Consider the following 14,212-nt stretch of genomic DNA (forward strand, 5'->3'; position numbering starts at 1 on the left):
ACTCAGAGAGGAAAGAAAATTAATTAACTGATTTATTTATTGATCCCACTAATTATTATAAACTACTGTACGAATGCAATAAAGATAGTAACTACATAGCTTAAAAACAAATAAATAACATGTAGAGAGAAGTTTTGAATTCTTCACAGTGGTACTAATCTATATATATACTGTATATATATAGTGTCTAATATGTTACTGTTCACTAAAACCAAAATCGTATGGCATCAAAAGTTAGCAAACTAGACTTTAAACAGAGAAATCCCTCAGAGTTGATGCTACTTTCAAAACTGTAGTGACCAAATGACCGAATGATCTAAAAACTCTCAGAAGTTAGAGAGAGACTTTAAGTGGCACTCGTTCCTGGCAGCCTTTGTTTGGTGGTGTTGAATTCTGGTAGGACAGTCTCACAAATATAACAATCAGTATGACACCTGTAAACAAGAACATAAAATGTGATTGCAGGAACTGCAAATTGTATTATCCTCTTCCGTTTCCAATCATTTCAGGATGTTCTGAATGAGCTGTGTACACGTCTCACCTATAACTCCCAGAGTTCCGAGCAGGATGCCCACTGTTGACTGAATAGTGGGCATGCCCTGAAGCTGTTTTGGTGCTGTTCTACAGTTCCCTCTCACATTGCATGGGCAAACCGTCACTGTGAGAGAAAAAACGACCATTGAGCTCTTTTTAAATGCATTAGAGGGGCAAGGAAAATAGGACATATTTATGGAACACTAGGTGAGGGTGATTGCATTGGTGAGGTCTTGTGGGAAACTAGCATGAGTGTCAGACACAGGGAAAGAGAGAGGAGCCATGCACCTGTGGCCATGCCATGCATCACTGGAGACTGTGTGAACAGGATGTTTCAAGAGAGAATCTATTAAACCAATGAATGTGAATGCATGACCAAGCAGACACAAAAACACACAGCATTGGTTCTCAACCTTTTTGACTCAAAGGCCCCCATATTTGCAAAGATAATTATGTCTGCTGTAATTACAACAACACTGCTTGATATATTAAATTAAACATGATTCACTATATATATGATTTTAGATTATATCTTGTTTTTTTTAGCATTTTAATTAAGTTTTATTTGTTAATATAATTATTAATTAATAATAAATTAATTTTAAATCATCCTGTGGCCCCCTTGAGAACCCCTTGTTGTCAAATAATGTACATACACATACAGTATGCTCAACATAAAAACGATCTGTTTTTATTCAATTAAAAAATGTTATTTAATATGAATGAATCATATTTAAATGTTCTTTTCAAGACCAATATTTTTTTAATTAACCTGTATGCATGTTTTATTTATTTTTAAATGAATTAAACTTCAACTGCATTAATCCACTTTTTACAATGTACCTTCCAGAGAATATGCAAAAGGCAAAATCTAAATAAACATTGATTTAACATGAAAAAAAAAATCTCACCTATTCTCACAACCTCACATCAGTAAGCGGTATGAGAAAACAAGGCTCCATCATTATAGATACTGACTACATTAGTGCTAAATTGTTTCACAAATGTCCTCCGGCTGAACAGTCAGTAAGCTTATTTGTACATTGTTAATAATGTGAATGACGTGACTCTGCTTGCTTTATCATGGAAATGTGGCTTAATTGCGTTCTTTATGTGTTGGGGGAACATTGTGAGAGATCTAAATTAAAAAATGTCATTTGTGACCTCCAGTGAACATTACAGTCTCCAGTGAGTCCATTTAACATTGTGTTCAGACAGCTAGTGAATGCAATGTATGAATGTAATGAAATGACGTACATGGTTTCGTTCTTTACGTAAACATGCTCTCTTTTCATTCATTCAGTTCTATGTTAGTCCGTCTATGTTACCTGGCAGATTGATGAACGTGCTTCTGGGTGGAGAGCTGCTGTCTGAGATGGTAAATGATACGATGTAAACCTCTGGAGGCAGGTATGGGACATTCAAAGACAGGTTGGTGTGGGTGTCTGTGGAAAAAAATGAAATCCCAGCTTACATTTCCATGAAAGATTAGTCATAAAGAACAATGTTATTGCTCTGTCGGCTTGACAATATAAATATTAGCAATGCACTAAAATATGCTATCATCAAGTTAGTATCCCTAGCTAGCAACATGATAATAATGTGCTAAAACAGGTTAGCAACATGTTAAAATGCTAGCAATGTGCTAAAACAGCTAAACAATGTGCTATAACATTCTAGTAATGTGTTAAAATCTGTTAGTAACATACTAAGACAATGCTAGCAGCATGCTAAATCTTGCATTCAATGCCAACTAGCTAGCTGTATAACATCTATATAACCATCAAACTTAAAACTTTATTTTAAACCAAGCCAGCATCAAAGTTTGTCCATACAAACATTATTTTCTCTAGTTATTGATACGAGTTATAATATTTACCCTTGACATTAACAGAAATACAGTAATTAGGTGACAAAACATTAAACTAAGTCAAGCAGTCGAGTGTAATGCTGCTGAGTAAATCTTATGGGAAAACTCCTCACTCTGCCCAATCGGGATTTGGCCGTGTGACGCAAAAGCAAGAACTCAGTCCAGTAAACAAGGGGCTGTTATCAGTCTCTGCTCACTCTTATCAATGGTCCAAGAAGCCCCACTACTGTCCTTTGACACTAGAGTCCTTTAATGTGCTAGTCAACAGGGGACTAAAGGGGGTCACCAGTACTAAACTAGTACAGGATTATCTCTCACAGATATCTCTCGTCAGAGGTGACCAATATGTTGCCCATAGCCTCCACATCAAAAGCTTTCTGGTGGAAGCACTTAAAAGAAATGTATTCTACACAATATAGACAGTACACTACAACTATCTATTGGGCCTATTCATAGTTTTCATTCACGTGACTGGCATGGAGACCGGGAAAACTGCAGCACAAGCGTGTCAATTTTCCATCTGTTTCAAGCCCTGAATATTTAGATCACCTCTCAAACGAAGAAAAACAAATATATGTGATCAGACTTCATATTTTGGGCATGTGCAATCCATATACAGCACCTGCCAGTATTTCAATCACTAAAAACAGCAGGATATCCTAAAACTATTACCATGAAAAACACTTAACGATGTGATTTTTAAAAATATCAAATTCAGTGTACACCTTACTGATGATGTGTACTAAATACAGGCAAGCAGATGACATCTTATTTGCAATTTTGAATCTTTATTTTTTTATCCTTAATTCAAATTCAGGAACTGAACTCCATCAGACATTAAAGACGTGGATGTGCTTGTGTCATGAGTGGACACACACATCAAACAAGCAAAGACACGTGTTCATTTACATTTAGTCATTTTGCAGACGCTTTTATCCAAAGCTACTTACAGTTGGGGAATACATAAAGCGATTCTTCTTAAAGAGGCAAACAGACACAGGAAGTGCTTGTAATACCAAGTTTTAGGCAATGTTCAAATAAGTACAAGCTAGAAAAGGAAAGGAATAAATAAAGAGAAAGACAAAGTTTTTTTTTTTTTTTTATTTAGGATGAAGTCAAGTGGCGTCGAAAGAGATGAGTTTTCAGCTGTCGCTTGAAAATTGTCAGGGATTCAGCATTCCGGATAGGGGTGGGGTTCAGGGTGAAATATAAATTGAGACCTACAGACGCCAGACTACGTCATCCCTCACCATCATTCTCGACACGCTTTCATGATGGAGCATGTAAAGCTGGATGGGTAAAAAAGGAAGAGAGAGAGGTGAGTGTGAAAAAAAGAAACTCACTGTTGGATGTCTAAAGATCAATTAGATGAAAAGTCAATGAAAGTACACTTTTAGCCTCTCAACCAACCGGCCCCAGCTGTGAGATCATATAAATTAAAGGCAACATAAATACCCCATGTCACTAGAGGGGGCCTTTTTTATCCATGAACAACAAGGAAAAAAAAAAAACATGAGAAAAACTTAGACACAGACCGAGAAGAAAAAAATTGAGCGTGAAAGAAAAGGAGTGAACAACAGAATCAAAATCTATTGGATTCTGGTCCGTGACTCAAGACGCTGCAACTAAGTCAACCTGCTCACCGGCATGAGCTTGGCATATTAATGACGCCTGAAGCTATCAGGAAGAAAGCCATTACGCTTATTACATCCAACACATATTCGTCTGAAGACACTAGACATGGAGGGCAATTTCCTTCGTCAGTACGCTCTTTTCCCCAGACCTGCACTGTGTGTGTGATTCAGCAGGTGGAACGCATTACACCCAGTTCTGATGACGTCTCAATTTGACTGCACAGATGTTACAGCCACAGAACAGCAGTTTTTTTCTTTTCAAATCTCTAATTTTATCCACATTGACGTCATTGCTTGAGGAGGTCAACGTAACTAGGCCTGTCAGTGCTATTGTGATTATAGAAGGTTTGGGCAAATTAAGATCGTCTGACATGTAATTTTGAAATGACTGACAGACAAAATGATCTTTAAAGACAGGCCACGTAGTTCATGGGCGACAGGGGAGATTTGTCACGTCACATTCAACTTATTCAATACGTAGAGGGGCTGGAAGTGGGTCAAGAAAGAGACAAACCATTGATAGGAGTGAGCTTCCAGTTGCGGCGGACAGTGGCGTCACTGCGGAGGGAGAAGTTGAGCCTTCCTCCATGCTGGGGCCCATCGCTGTCCCGAGAGGCCAGAACCAGAGCCTGATCCTCCCAGCGAGGTGTGCACAGGTATTTCCAGGAGTAATCGCCCACCAGAACTGGGCTGTTGTCATTTACATCCAGAATGTGCACTGTCACCAGCGTGGAGGCCGACAAAGAGGAATTACCTGAAGGAGAGAAGAGGTGGCAGAACGTATTAATCATTTTCATCTTGAGCTGTACTTAGTGTGCATTTAGTGTATTTCAGTATGTTCAACCCTCTACATTGCGAGTAAATCACTCGCATATGCGACTAAATCTTACTCTGGGCAACTAAATGATGTCTAATATTAGCCAATGGCTAATAAATTCTCAGATTTTACTCCCCCAATTTTTTGTATTTTTTTTTACAGAAACACTGAATGACCAAAAGTACCACCACCAGTCCGAAGTTCAGTTTAAATGACAAATATGCATTCATAAATGGTTTTAATTCTAATGACTAAAGTTCTATCATTAACCCTTTAACGCGTACGATCACACCGGTGTGATCAGGCTGTTTGGAAATGGTTGCTATTCTTACATGGATGGCTCACTCAAAAATGAAGAAATTTTGAAGAATGTTGGTAACCAAAAAGGTTTGGTGACCATTGACTTTCACTGTATGCACAACAAAAGACTGAGACATTTTTCGAAATATCTTCTGTTTCAGATGAAGAAAGTCATTCAGGTTTGGACTGCCATAAGGGTGAGTAAATGATGACAAAATTTCATTTTTCACTATCCTTTTAAGAGTATTAACTACATAGAATCCACACCATATGCCATGCCTCAAAAGCGTTATTATACTGTGCTCAGGAGATAAAGCCATGAATTATTAAAACACTGTTCATAAAAAATATACAACTTCAGCCGTTGTTCAGCGGATTTAAAATGTTGTTAGATTAAGCTGCTGCTTGCACTGTTTCTTCGCTCTCTTCACTGCAGGAGATGTTTTAAAACAGACATTAACCTGATGCTAAATACTGGTCAAGAGCTGTATCAAAGGCTGTGCAGATTGAGATTAGTGCTACAAAGCTCAATGGAATCAGTCTGCATTTAACCAGCTACAGCATTATAAAACAATAAAAACTGATTTGAAAAGGAATATCCAACTTTACATATTTATCTTGCAAATAACAACTCTACACCTACAAGCGAGCCCCCAGAAAACAGATAAATAAAACTGCAACTAATTTCAGGGGGAATTTAATTTCGTGTGTTTGCATTTTAAGCCTGTCCTGCAAAAACATGCATATTTTCATACTTTTATGTATTAACATATTTTGTTATGACACCTATATAGCAAAGACATTAATATATTGACCTGAATTTTTGTCTCTTAACTATATAGAATTGCTTAGTTAACTTAAAACTGTATTTTTGTTAACATTTTTTTAAATAGACTTTCACGCAATTTCACTCAAAATAGTTTGAGATTAAACAATAATTGGCAGACCACCTGTGGTACCGCCAAGTACATCCTAGGGCTCATGGACCCCCTTTTGAAGACCCCTTCACTAATAAACGACTCATAAACATTTGGCGGTGCTTTTAAAGATGTATGAATTAAATGATATGTTTGGGTTTCAATCAAGATGAAGCTTCTTCTTGACAGGTAAGCTAAATTTAAGATTTGGCGCATGTTAGCTGTTTACTATCAATCCCCAGATGAAATAATATTGTAAGCATAAGAATAATCCTTACTTTATTTTTAATTACACTAGGTGACATGAGTAGTGCAGAAACTGCATTCTTCACCTTTAACTATAGTTTACGACAATACTCAATCAAACATCACACTGAAGGAATTGTGTTGATATATATATATTATATATATAATATTCATACTTAAAAATATCTGTAAAGCATTTGACATAATTTCCTTTTTACAGCTTTCCAACGCTTACTGTCTATTTTTATGCATCTCTTTCTGCAGTCCAGAGTAAAATACAATGAAGCTCTCAGATACCGAGGTGTGTATTATTTTTGTCTATCATCTATGGTTTCTTTATTTCTCCCTGCTCTTATACCCTCCCTCTCATTTTGACCCTGCTTCAACACTCAAGAGTCAAGACCACGCAAGAGTCATATCGTTGGTTCTCATCTCATCTCTCTCCTTTTTTCTCCTCTGTAAACATTTGTGACTGAGCATTCAGGACTGGACTGATTTCTCATCTGAGCACACTGATGGGAGCAGAAGGTAATTGGAGGGTGAACTGTATGACCTTCGCACCTCAAATCTTTGATCTGCACCCTACGTTCAGGTGCGGAGGAATGATGTGGTATTCTATACCACACACACATCGTTCACACACCACAACATCTCAGCTGGTGACTCATTCACTGCTAGTTACAATGTCTGAGATTTCTCTCACGGCGTGTGGATGTGGCCCAGAATTTTTAAATGAGATTTGATCCTGAATAGAGCCTGTCACAGCGTTTTGAAATGTCAAGTGTCTCGGCAGCACTGATGATTTTGAAAGAGAGAAAGCCGAGAGATGTTGATTTTCCCCAGATGTCTCGCATTGATAGCATCTTCTTCTTGTACTTGCTCTGTATAATGACTTCAGTTTGACGGACATGCTTATTCAAACAAACAACATGAATTGACAGCCCTCCACAGTGAATGCACAGCAAGAGGAGGGAGTAAAATATCTCTTACGCCCATCTTCAGCCACCACTTCCATGGTGTAGGTGCTGTTCTCCTCTCTGTCCAAAGCCTGGACCGTCTTGAGCTCTCCTGAGTACTTCCCAATAGAGAAATATTTCTTAGTGTCTCCTCTCAGCGAATACCTGAAGAAAGAACAGTGAGAGTTTGAATGATCATTCTCTTTCCTAATCAAGCAATTATAACATTATGGATTATAATACAACAACAAAACAAGATGAATTTGCTCATATACAAAGAGAATAATAGGTTTTCAGCATGATTTTTGAAGGATTGGATTAATGGCTGCTGAAAATTCAGCTTTGCCATCACAGGAATATATTACATTTTAAAATATATTACAAAAGAAACCAGTTATTTTAAATTGTAATAATATTTTACAATATTACTGTTTTTAATGCATTTTAGATCAAGATTCAGATTCTTTTCCACCTTCCAATGGAAAATGTATGATTGAAATCTATATGAACAAGTAACTATTCTTGAAGCAGTCCTCTCAAATCACACCAGATGCCTGCCATTTTATGCACTACTTCCCCTGCTGTTTAGCCAAGGAACCAGAATCAGTCATGTCAGGTACATGAAATGATGTGGCAACATCTGAACGGCAGGATAACACCTGCTTGTACACTGTGTAAAATCCACAACCTGAACAGACCACAGTAATTGACAATGACAGTGCTTCTGCATGTTTATATTTTGGTGTACACTTCTAGATTAAGAGTCTCTTAAGAGTTTTAGTTTTGAAGCAAATAGTGAATTTCCTCTGTGTGGTTTAGATTTTGAGGATGTGCTATTTGTGTCAATTGAGATTTAATAATCTGGGGTATCTCTTGTAGTTTACGAATGTAAGGGACAGCTGGAAAATGTTGCAGGGCGGGAATCGATGTATAGATCCAATTGGTATTGTGATAGGTATTTGTACTATTTTAAATGAGTGAAAAATCACCTTACCTGATTGGATGAGAGTCAGGGTCATAACCTCTGATTGTGGCAATAACACGTCCTGGCTCCTCCCCTTCTCTGACAGTGACTTCATAATGGCTCTGAGACAAAACGGGCCCTTCATTGATGTCATCGATAAAAATGGCGACAGTTGCTGTGGATGCCGGTCCATATCTGCCTCGGACCAGAGCAACTGGGTTCTGAGCACTCAGCACCAGTATGTACTCATTCTCCCGCTCAAAGTCCAGCACCTGCACACAAATGAACACACTGTTAGTACAGTATGTTTATTTTTGATGCATGGAGGATGGCTTCAAGAGAAAATAAAGCCACTCGGTAATTATGAACATTGAAAAAGGACAAAAAGGCAGTGCTCTGATTTTCTCTTCATAATCTGTACCAGCACACTGTAAACCAGGACAAAATCGCACAATCTGAGAGTGTCTCACTAGTCATCACAATGTGTCAACCTGCATTTCTGAAGGTAAAATGTGTTCAATTCAGATTCTGAATGACCCATTGTATGCTCTGATGTCATTCATCAAACTGAAGGTCAGATATTTCTGTGGATGCGCACAACCTGTCAAAAAATCAACAAAAATCATCTTGACTATAATTGTTAACAAATGATGATGTCACCGATGGTGCAAATGTTGACTCTGTATTTATGTTCCCAGAAAGGAGAAAATTAGAAAAACAGAGACTGGGAGATAAAGACTAATGCTACTGACTGGAAGTGAACAGCATTACCATTTTTTCCCACTAGTAATATTACATCCAAACTTCTCTTAATTTAATTCATTATGTCACTTAATTCACTTTTACTTTAAAGAGCAGCCAGCATTCTGACCAGACCCTGATGTTCTGCCATTCTTTGCCCTTATTCCAGATGCTATCTCAGTCAACCACAACAACAGTGTCCTGTACAACTAGGATCTACAAATCAAATGGTGACCAGAAACCTGGTATTAGTGTTTGATGACCAGTTAAGACTTAATTGGCCACTTCTCCACTTCTTCTCCAGGGAAAACGAGACCCTAATTGTCATGTTACTTTGACCTCTTTTTTTCTTATTCAGTTTAAGAAGCTCTCTTTTTACAACAATGAATTTCTAATAATGTTACAGAAAGCTCTATCCTTTTGCTCCACTCAGAACACATGAGTGTGTTCAGCACACTTGCCACCATGGACAAGAAATGAGCTGTTCTCAAATCCTCAGCCAATCCATGCATAAAAAGAACACAACAAATGGTTCATACTAGCTCCTGACAACTGTAAAAACATTGCTCTAACAGGCTTCAAGGCAACAGCAAATTCCATTTATTACTGTTGTTTACCTAAAAACAGTTCTTCTACTTTGAAACACAAAATATATGTGGTCTCCAGCGTCGATCGCCCATGCTGCAAACATGACATATTGTAATTAGCGCTTGCTAATTAAGAATACAATACATCTACTTAATTACCGGGCGACAGAACAAAAACAGAGAGAGTTGTGCAGAGTAAACGAGAACACAGATGAACACAAAGTAAAACAAATGGCTCAGTTCCTTGACACATATGTAAATATAAGGATTCAGAAACCCTCTGTTGAAATGTCATCAACTCCCAGCTTATAATCTGACGAAACATGAATAAAAGATGTCAGGAATGGATCAAACTTGTTGTATATCACATAAGGGGTGGACAGAGTCCAAGATCAAGGGAACCAGTGACACTAATCAGTGGAACAACTGCATCACCTGAAGGGAATGTGGGTCGCGGTGTGGATCAGGTCTTGAGCCCTGGATGAATGGCCTGCTAAATAATGAATTAACTGTTTGTTTTCATACAATGACCTCAAGACGTGTTTAAAAACCTAAGCCCCACTTAATATGTATACATTTAACTGTGTTTGATCAAACCAAGTGGCATTTGAAAACAAATGATACTAGACATTTTCTGGTAATTTATTTACATGAGCCATTTTTTTTAACCAACTGGGTTATTTTTACGACATTTTTAGTTCACACCGGTGTCAGTTTTTGAACAGTATATAAACTCTTTTTATGAAATATTTAGTTTGAAAAGTAGTGTTTGAACTCTTGAGGGCTGAGTGGTGAACAACCTAACACTTAAACCAACACTTAACACTTAAACTTTAAAATGTACTTAACGTTACCTATAAAAATACCAGCCAGTATAAATGAAACTGTTCAATGAAGGTAAACACAGAGATAATTATAGTAACATTTTGACGATTTGACGATGAGTATCTGCAGTGTCAGTCCCATTCTGTAAGCACTTCACAAAACTGCATGTGGCTCACTTGGATGTGTTTAGAAGTTTCCAACAGAACATCAATTTCAGATCACAGATTAAAAGTTGTATAAACAAAGAACAATCACATTATGTCAGGGTGATCATTCAAGATTTTTTTCCTAATTCGGTGAAAAAGAACAGACCACTGAGAGTTCTTTTTTTAAATCCTCAGCTTTTCCCAACCCCTTTATTGAAAAGTATGCTTGTGCTTTAAATGCGCATTCTTTAAAACAAGTGCAACTTGGATTGATGTTTGTCTGTATGACTGGCAGTAGTATGCAGGCAGAGACGATACCTTATCAAGGATGAGGGCAGCTTCATTGGTCTGTCTGTCAGTCACTAGAGTGAAAACCTCTTCCTCATTCCCAGATTCAAGTCTGTAGTCCACCTGCCAGTTGTCCCCACCCCACTCATCCGCATCCCATGCCGACACTACAGTGACTGTGGTGCCCACTGAGGAGTCCTCAGCCAGGTGGAAGGGTCCATACTAGAGAGACAGAAATGAATGAAAGATTTTGGTAACACTTTATTTTAAGAACCAATCCTCACTATTGACTTGCTTGTTAACATCCATATTACTAGCATATTGGCTGTTTATTAGTACTTTTAAAGCACATATTGATGCCTTATTCTGCATGACCATATTTTAGATCCCTTCCTACCCAGTACCTAAACATAACAACTACTATGCTAACTATTAATAAGCAACAAATTAGGAGTTTTTTTTGAGGGAAAACTCTTAGTTAATAGTGAATGTGTGTTCCCTAATTTAAAGTGTTACCAAGATTTCTAAGATACTACATGTAATTATGATAAAAATGGAGAATAAAGAAATCATTAAAAAGTGCGTGATTAGAAAATAGAATATTTGTGACAACGTTATGGTCAGATCCTTTAAATTATATTTAGGTTTCTAAGGCAAAACAAAATGAACAAATGTCTGCATAAAATGTGTAATTTTTGAGTGTTCTCCAGTTTAGGGAACCAGAACATGTAATGTAATGAAATATTAGCAATAGACACAAAATTGTGGGGTCAGTAAGATTTTTTTTTTTTTTTAATAAATGAATACATTTATTTAGCAATAAAAACAAATAATTAAATAAATCTGTCATCATTTACTCACTCTCAAGTTGTTCCAACATTCTTCAAAATATCTTCTTTCAACAAATGAAATAAATTCATTCAGATTTGGAACAAATCTGGAGTAAATGATGACAGAATTTTCATTTTTGGGTGAACAATCCGTTTACATCGATCAAAAGTAACAGAAAAGACATCTATATAGTTATCAAAAAAAAACTGTTTAAAAAAATCTGTTCTTTTATACTTTCTGTTCTGAATCCTGAAAAAGATGCATCACGGTTTCCACAAAAATATTAAGCAGCACAGCTGTTTTCAACTGTAATAATAATACAAAATGTTGTGGGCCCCCAATAGTGCTGGGCCCCCTTTACTCAGTCCCACTTTTTCCCTGAATAGCAGTGGAGAATGATGCTTTCTGAATTCTACCAGCAGGAGCTAACAACACCTAACTAGACAACCTTGGCCACTTGGTATAGTGTTGCTGACACTGAGAACTTTATAGTCTTAAAAGAGCTGTATTCTGATGCTAGTTACTCTTTCACTGGTCTGGCCATCCAAGGACTGTCAATACACCTCCAGCACTTCCCAAATAAACTCCTGACATACAGACATCACTTTCTAAAAATAATATTACTTTAAGAGAGAGTCAAATATAAAAAAAGAAAACAAAAAATAAGGTAAGTGTCTCACAGGAGAGTAGAAAATGTGTGTTTGTGTGTACTGTATTTCTGCAAACAGTGCTGTTCATTAATCTAAGTACAGCACCATCATTCCTCTAAGAAGTTTTGGCTGCATCATAGTGCCTACAATTCATTGTCAACTAAATTAGGGGATACATAATGAAAACGAAAGGCACAAAGCCAGTGAGGAGAGCTTTATGGATGTTTCCAGAATGCAGAACAGGGCATGTCTTCCTCTTCTTTCAAAGCGGATCTAAATATACCTGCTGAATTCATGCCAGCGCTGCTTTTTTACCCCTCCACTGCTGCTGCCCTCCATCTTCACACCAGCACTCTGTCTGCACCCATGTACATCTCCTGTATTATTCACAACACATAGGCGTAAACACACAGGGTATTTTCCAGAAATCAGGGACCACTGCCTGCCTCCATCCTGCATCTGTTCTCCATCTCTCCTTTTGCTCATCTCTTCCCGTCACTGTAGTCAGTGAGCATCTCCTGTTTATTATTCAACTTGGCTGCATCAGTGAACAAAGATGATGACATAAGAAAGGCACTCAAGGCTGTTCTGCATATGCGCTCATGTACCATAAATAGATAGCGCTACAAATTAGTAAGTGGTCATATTTAAAACATCACCTCAGGATAAGATTTTTTTTCCAAAAATAGGAGAATCAGATATGTTCTGCAAACTTTTGATCTTATGCTCCACATTAACATCACAGCAGTCTATATTTCATTTGTTTACTCAATGCAATTACTGATATTAACATTCTGGCCAATACAGATAAAGTGAAAAATTATGTTATTGTTCTGATTGATAATTAACAATTATTTTTATCATTTATACTTATAACTTTTCTATAAATTAAAACTGATATTAAAGGGCACCTATTATGCCCCTTTTTACAAGATGTAATATATCGGTCTTGGGTGTCCCCAGAATGTGTCTGTGAAGTTTCAGCCCAAAATACCCAACAGATCATTTATTATAACAGCTGGAAAATGACTTTTTGGGGTGTGTCTAAAAAAAGAGCCGTTTTGGAGTGTATCGCTTTAAATGCAAATGAGCTGCATATTCCCTCCCCGTCTCCAGAAGAGGGCGTCAGGTATACGTCTCTCTGCACTGCATATCTACAGCAGTAAACAACAGCTGGTAGAAGCAACATAACTGAGAGCGAGAGAACCGTTGTTTAGCCGTACATATGGGAAGCCAAATGCACTGAAAGTGGGACGAAACAGCGCAATGTTACAGAGCTCGCGCCGTGCTGACCTGTCATCACGCTACCGAACAAATCTCGCACTACAAACGGCGCGAACTAATCTCACAAGTGCAGCGCTGATCAGTTAAAAAAAAAACTTAATGTACGCACACAAATACGGTTAAAACGCTAAGCACTATAACGACATGACATTCACAAAGGAGTCTGGAGTGATACACATATTTAGGTAGATGTTGAGGCGCATTACCTTGAAAAATGAAAGTAATCCACAGCATCCTCAGCAGCTCAGATGTTGGGAGAAAATGAAGACTCTTACGTTCAGTCTTACAAACAAACACATAACATCGGGATTGCTTGCGAGACATTGTTGACGTTACAGCTGCTTGAGCGCAGTGTTGCCAGTTTGGATGGACGATTTCCAGCCCAAAAGCTCACAAAAACCCACCCAAAACTTTAACTGGCAAAACAATGTGATGGAATATGTAAATCAAGGTTGATAAGGGCCATTTTTAACTCCTTAAACCAAAATAATGATGACAAAATAATATATCGGTGATTCTTAGACTATGGGCACTTTTATGTTCTTTGGTCATATTTATAAAAATACATATAATTTTGGACAACTTCCTCTTTCTTAGTCAAACTAACAATAATACCACCTTA

The 14,212-nt window shown here is 37.5% G+C and overlaps 1 protein-coding gene across 1 annotated transcript; it reads right to left on the reverse strand.

The window, feature by feature from the left end:
- Window positions 1-271: 271 nt before the first annotated feature.
- On the reverse strand, window positions 272-12,645 carry LOC107681499 (cadherin-17-like). The gene is made up of 8 exons (XM_016477811.1): window positions 12,622-12,645; window positions 10,856-11,047; window positions 8,269-8,510; window positions 7,309-7,439; window positions 4,553-4,792; window positions 1,863-1,979; window positions 542-658; window positions 272-434 (listed from the first exon to the last, which is right to left on the reverse strand). The coding sequence occupies exons 1-8, from the start codon at window positions 12,643-12,645 to the stop codon at window positions 334-336; spliced, it is 1,164 nt and encodes a 387-aa protein (XP_016333297.1). The 3' UTR covers window positions 272-333.
- Window positions 12,646-14,212: the final 1,567 nt, after the last annotated feature.

The sequence above is a fragment of the Sinocyclocheilus anshuiensis genome, unplaced genomic scaffold, assembly GCF_001515605.1.
Source record: "Sinocyclocheilus anshuiensis isolate Anshui unplaced genomic scaffold, SAMN03320099.WGS_v1.1 scaffold2053, whole genome shotgun sequence".
In the NCBI taxonomy this organism is placed as follows: domain Eukaryota; kingdom Metazoa; phylum Chordata; class Actinopteri; order Cypriniformes; family Cyprinidae; genus Sinocyclocheilus; species Sinocyclocheilus anshuiensis.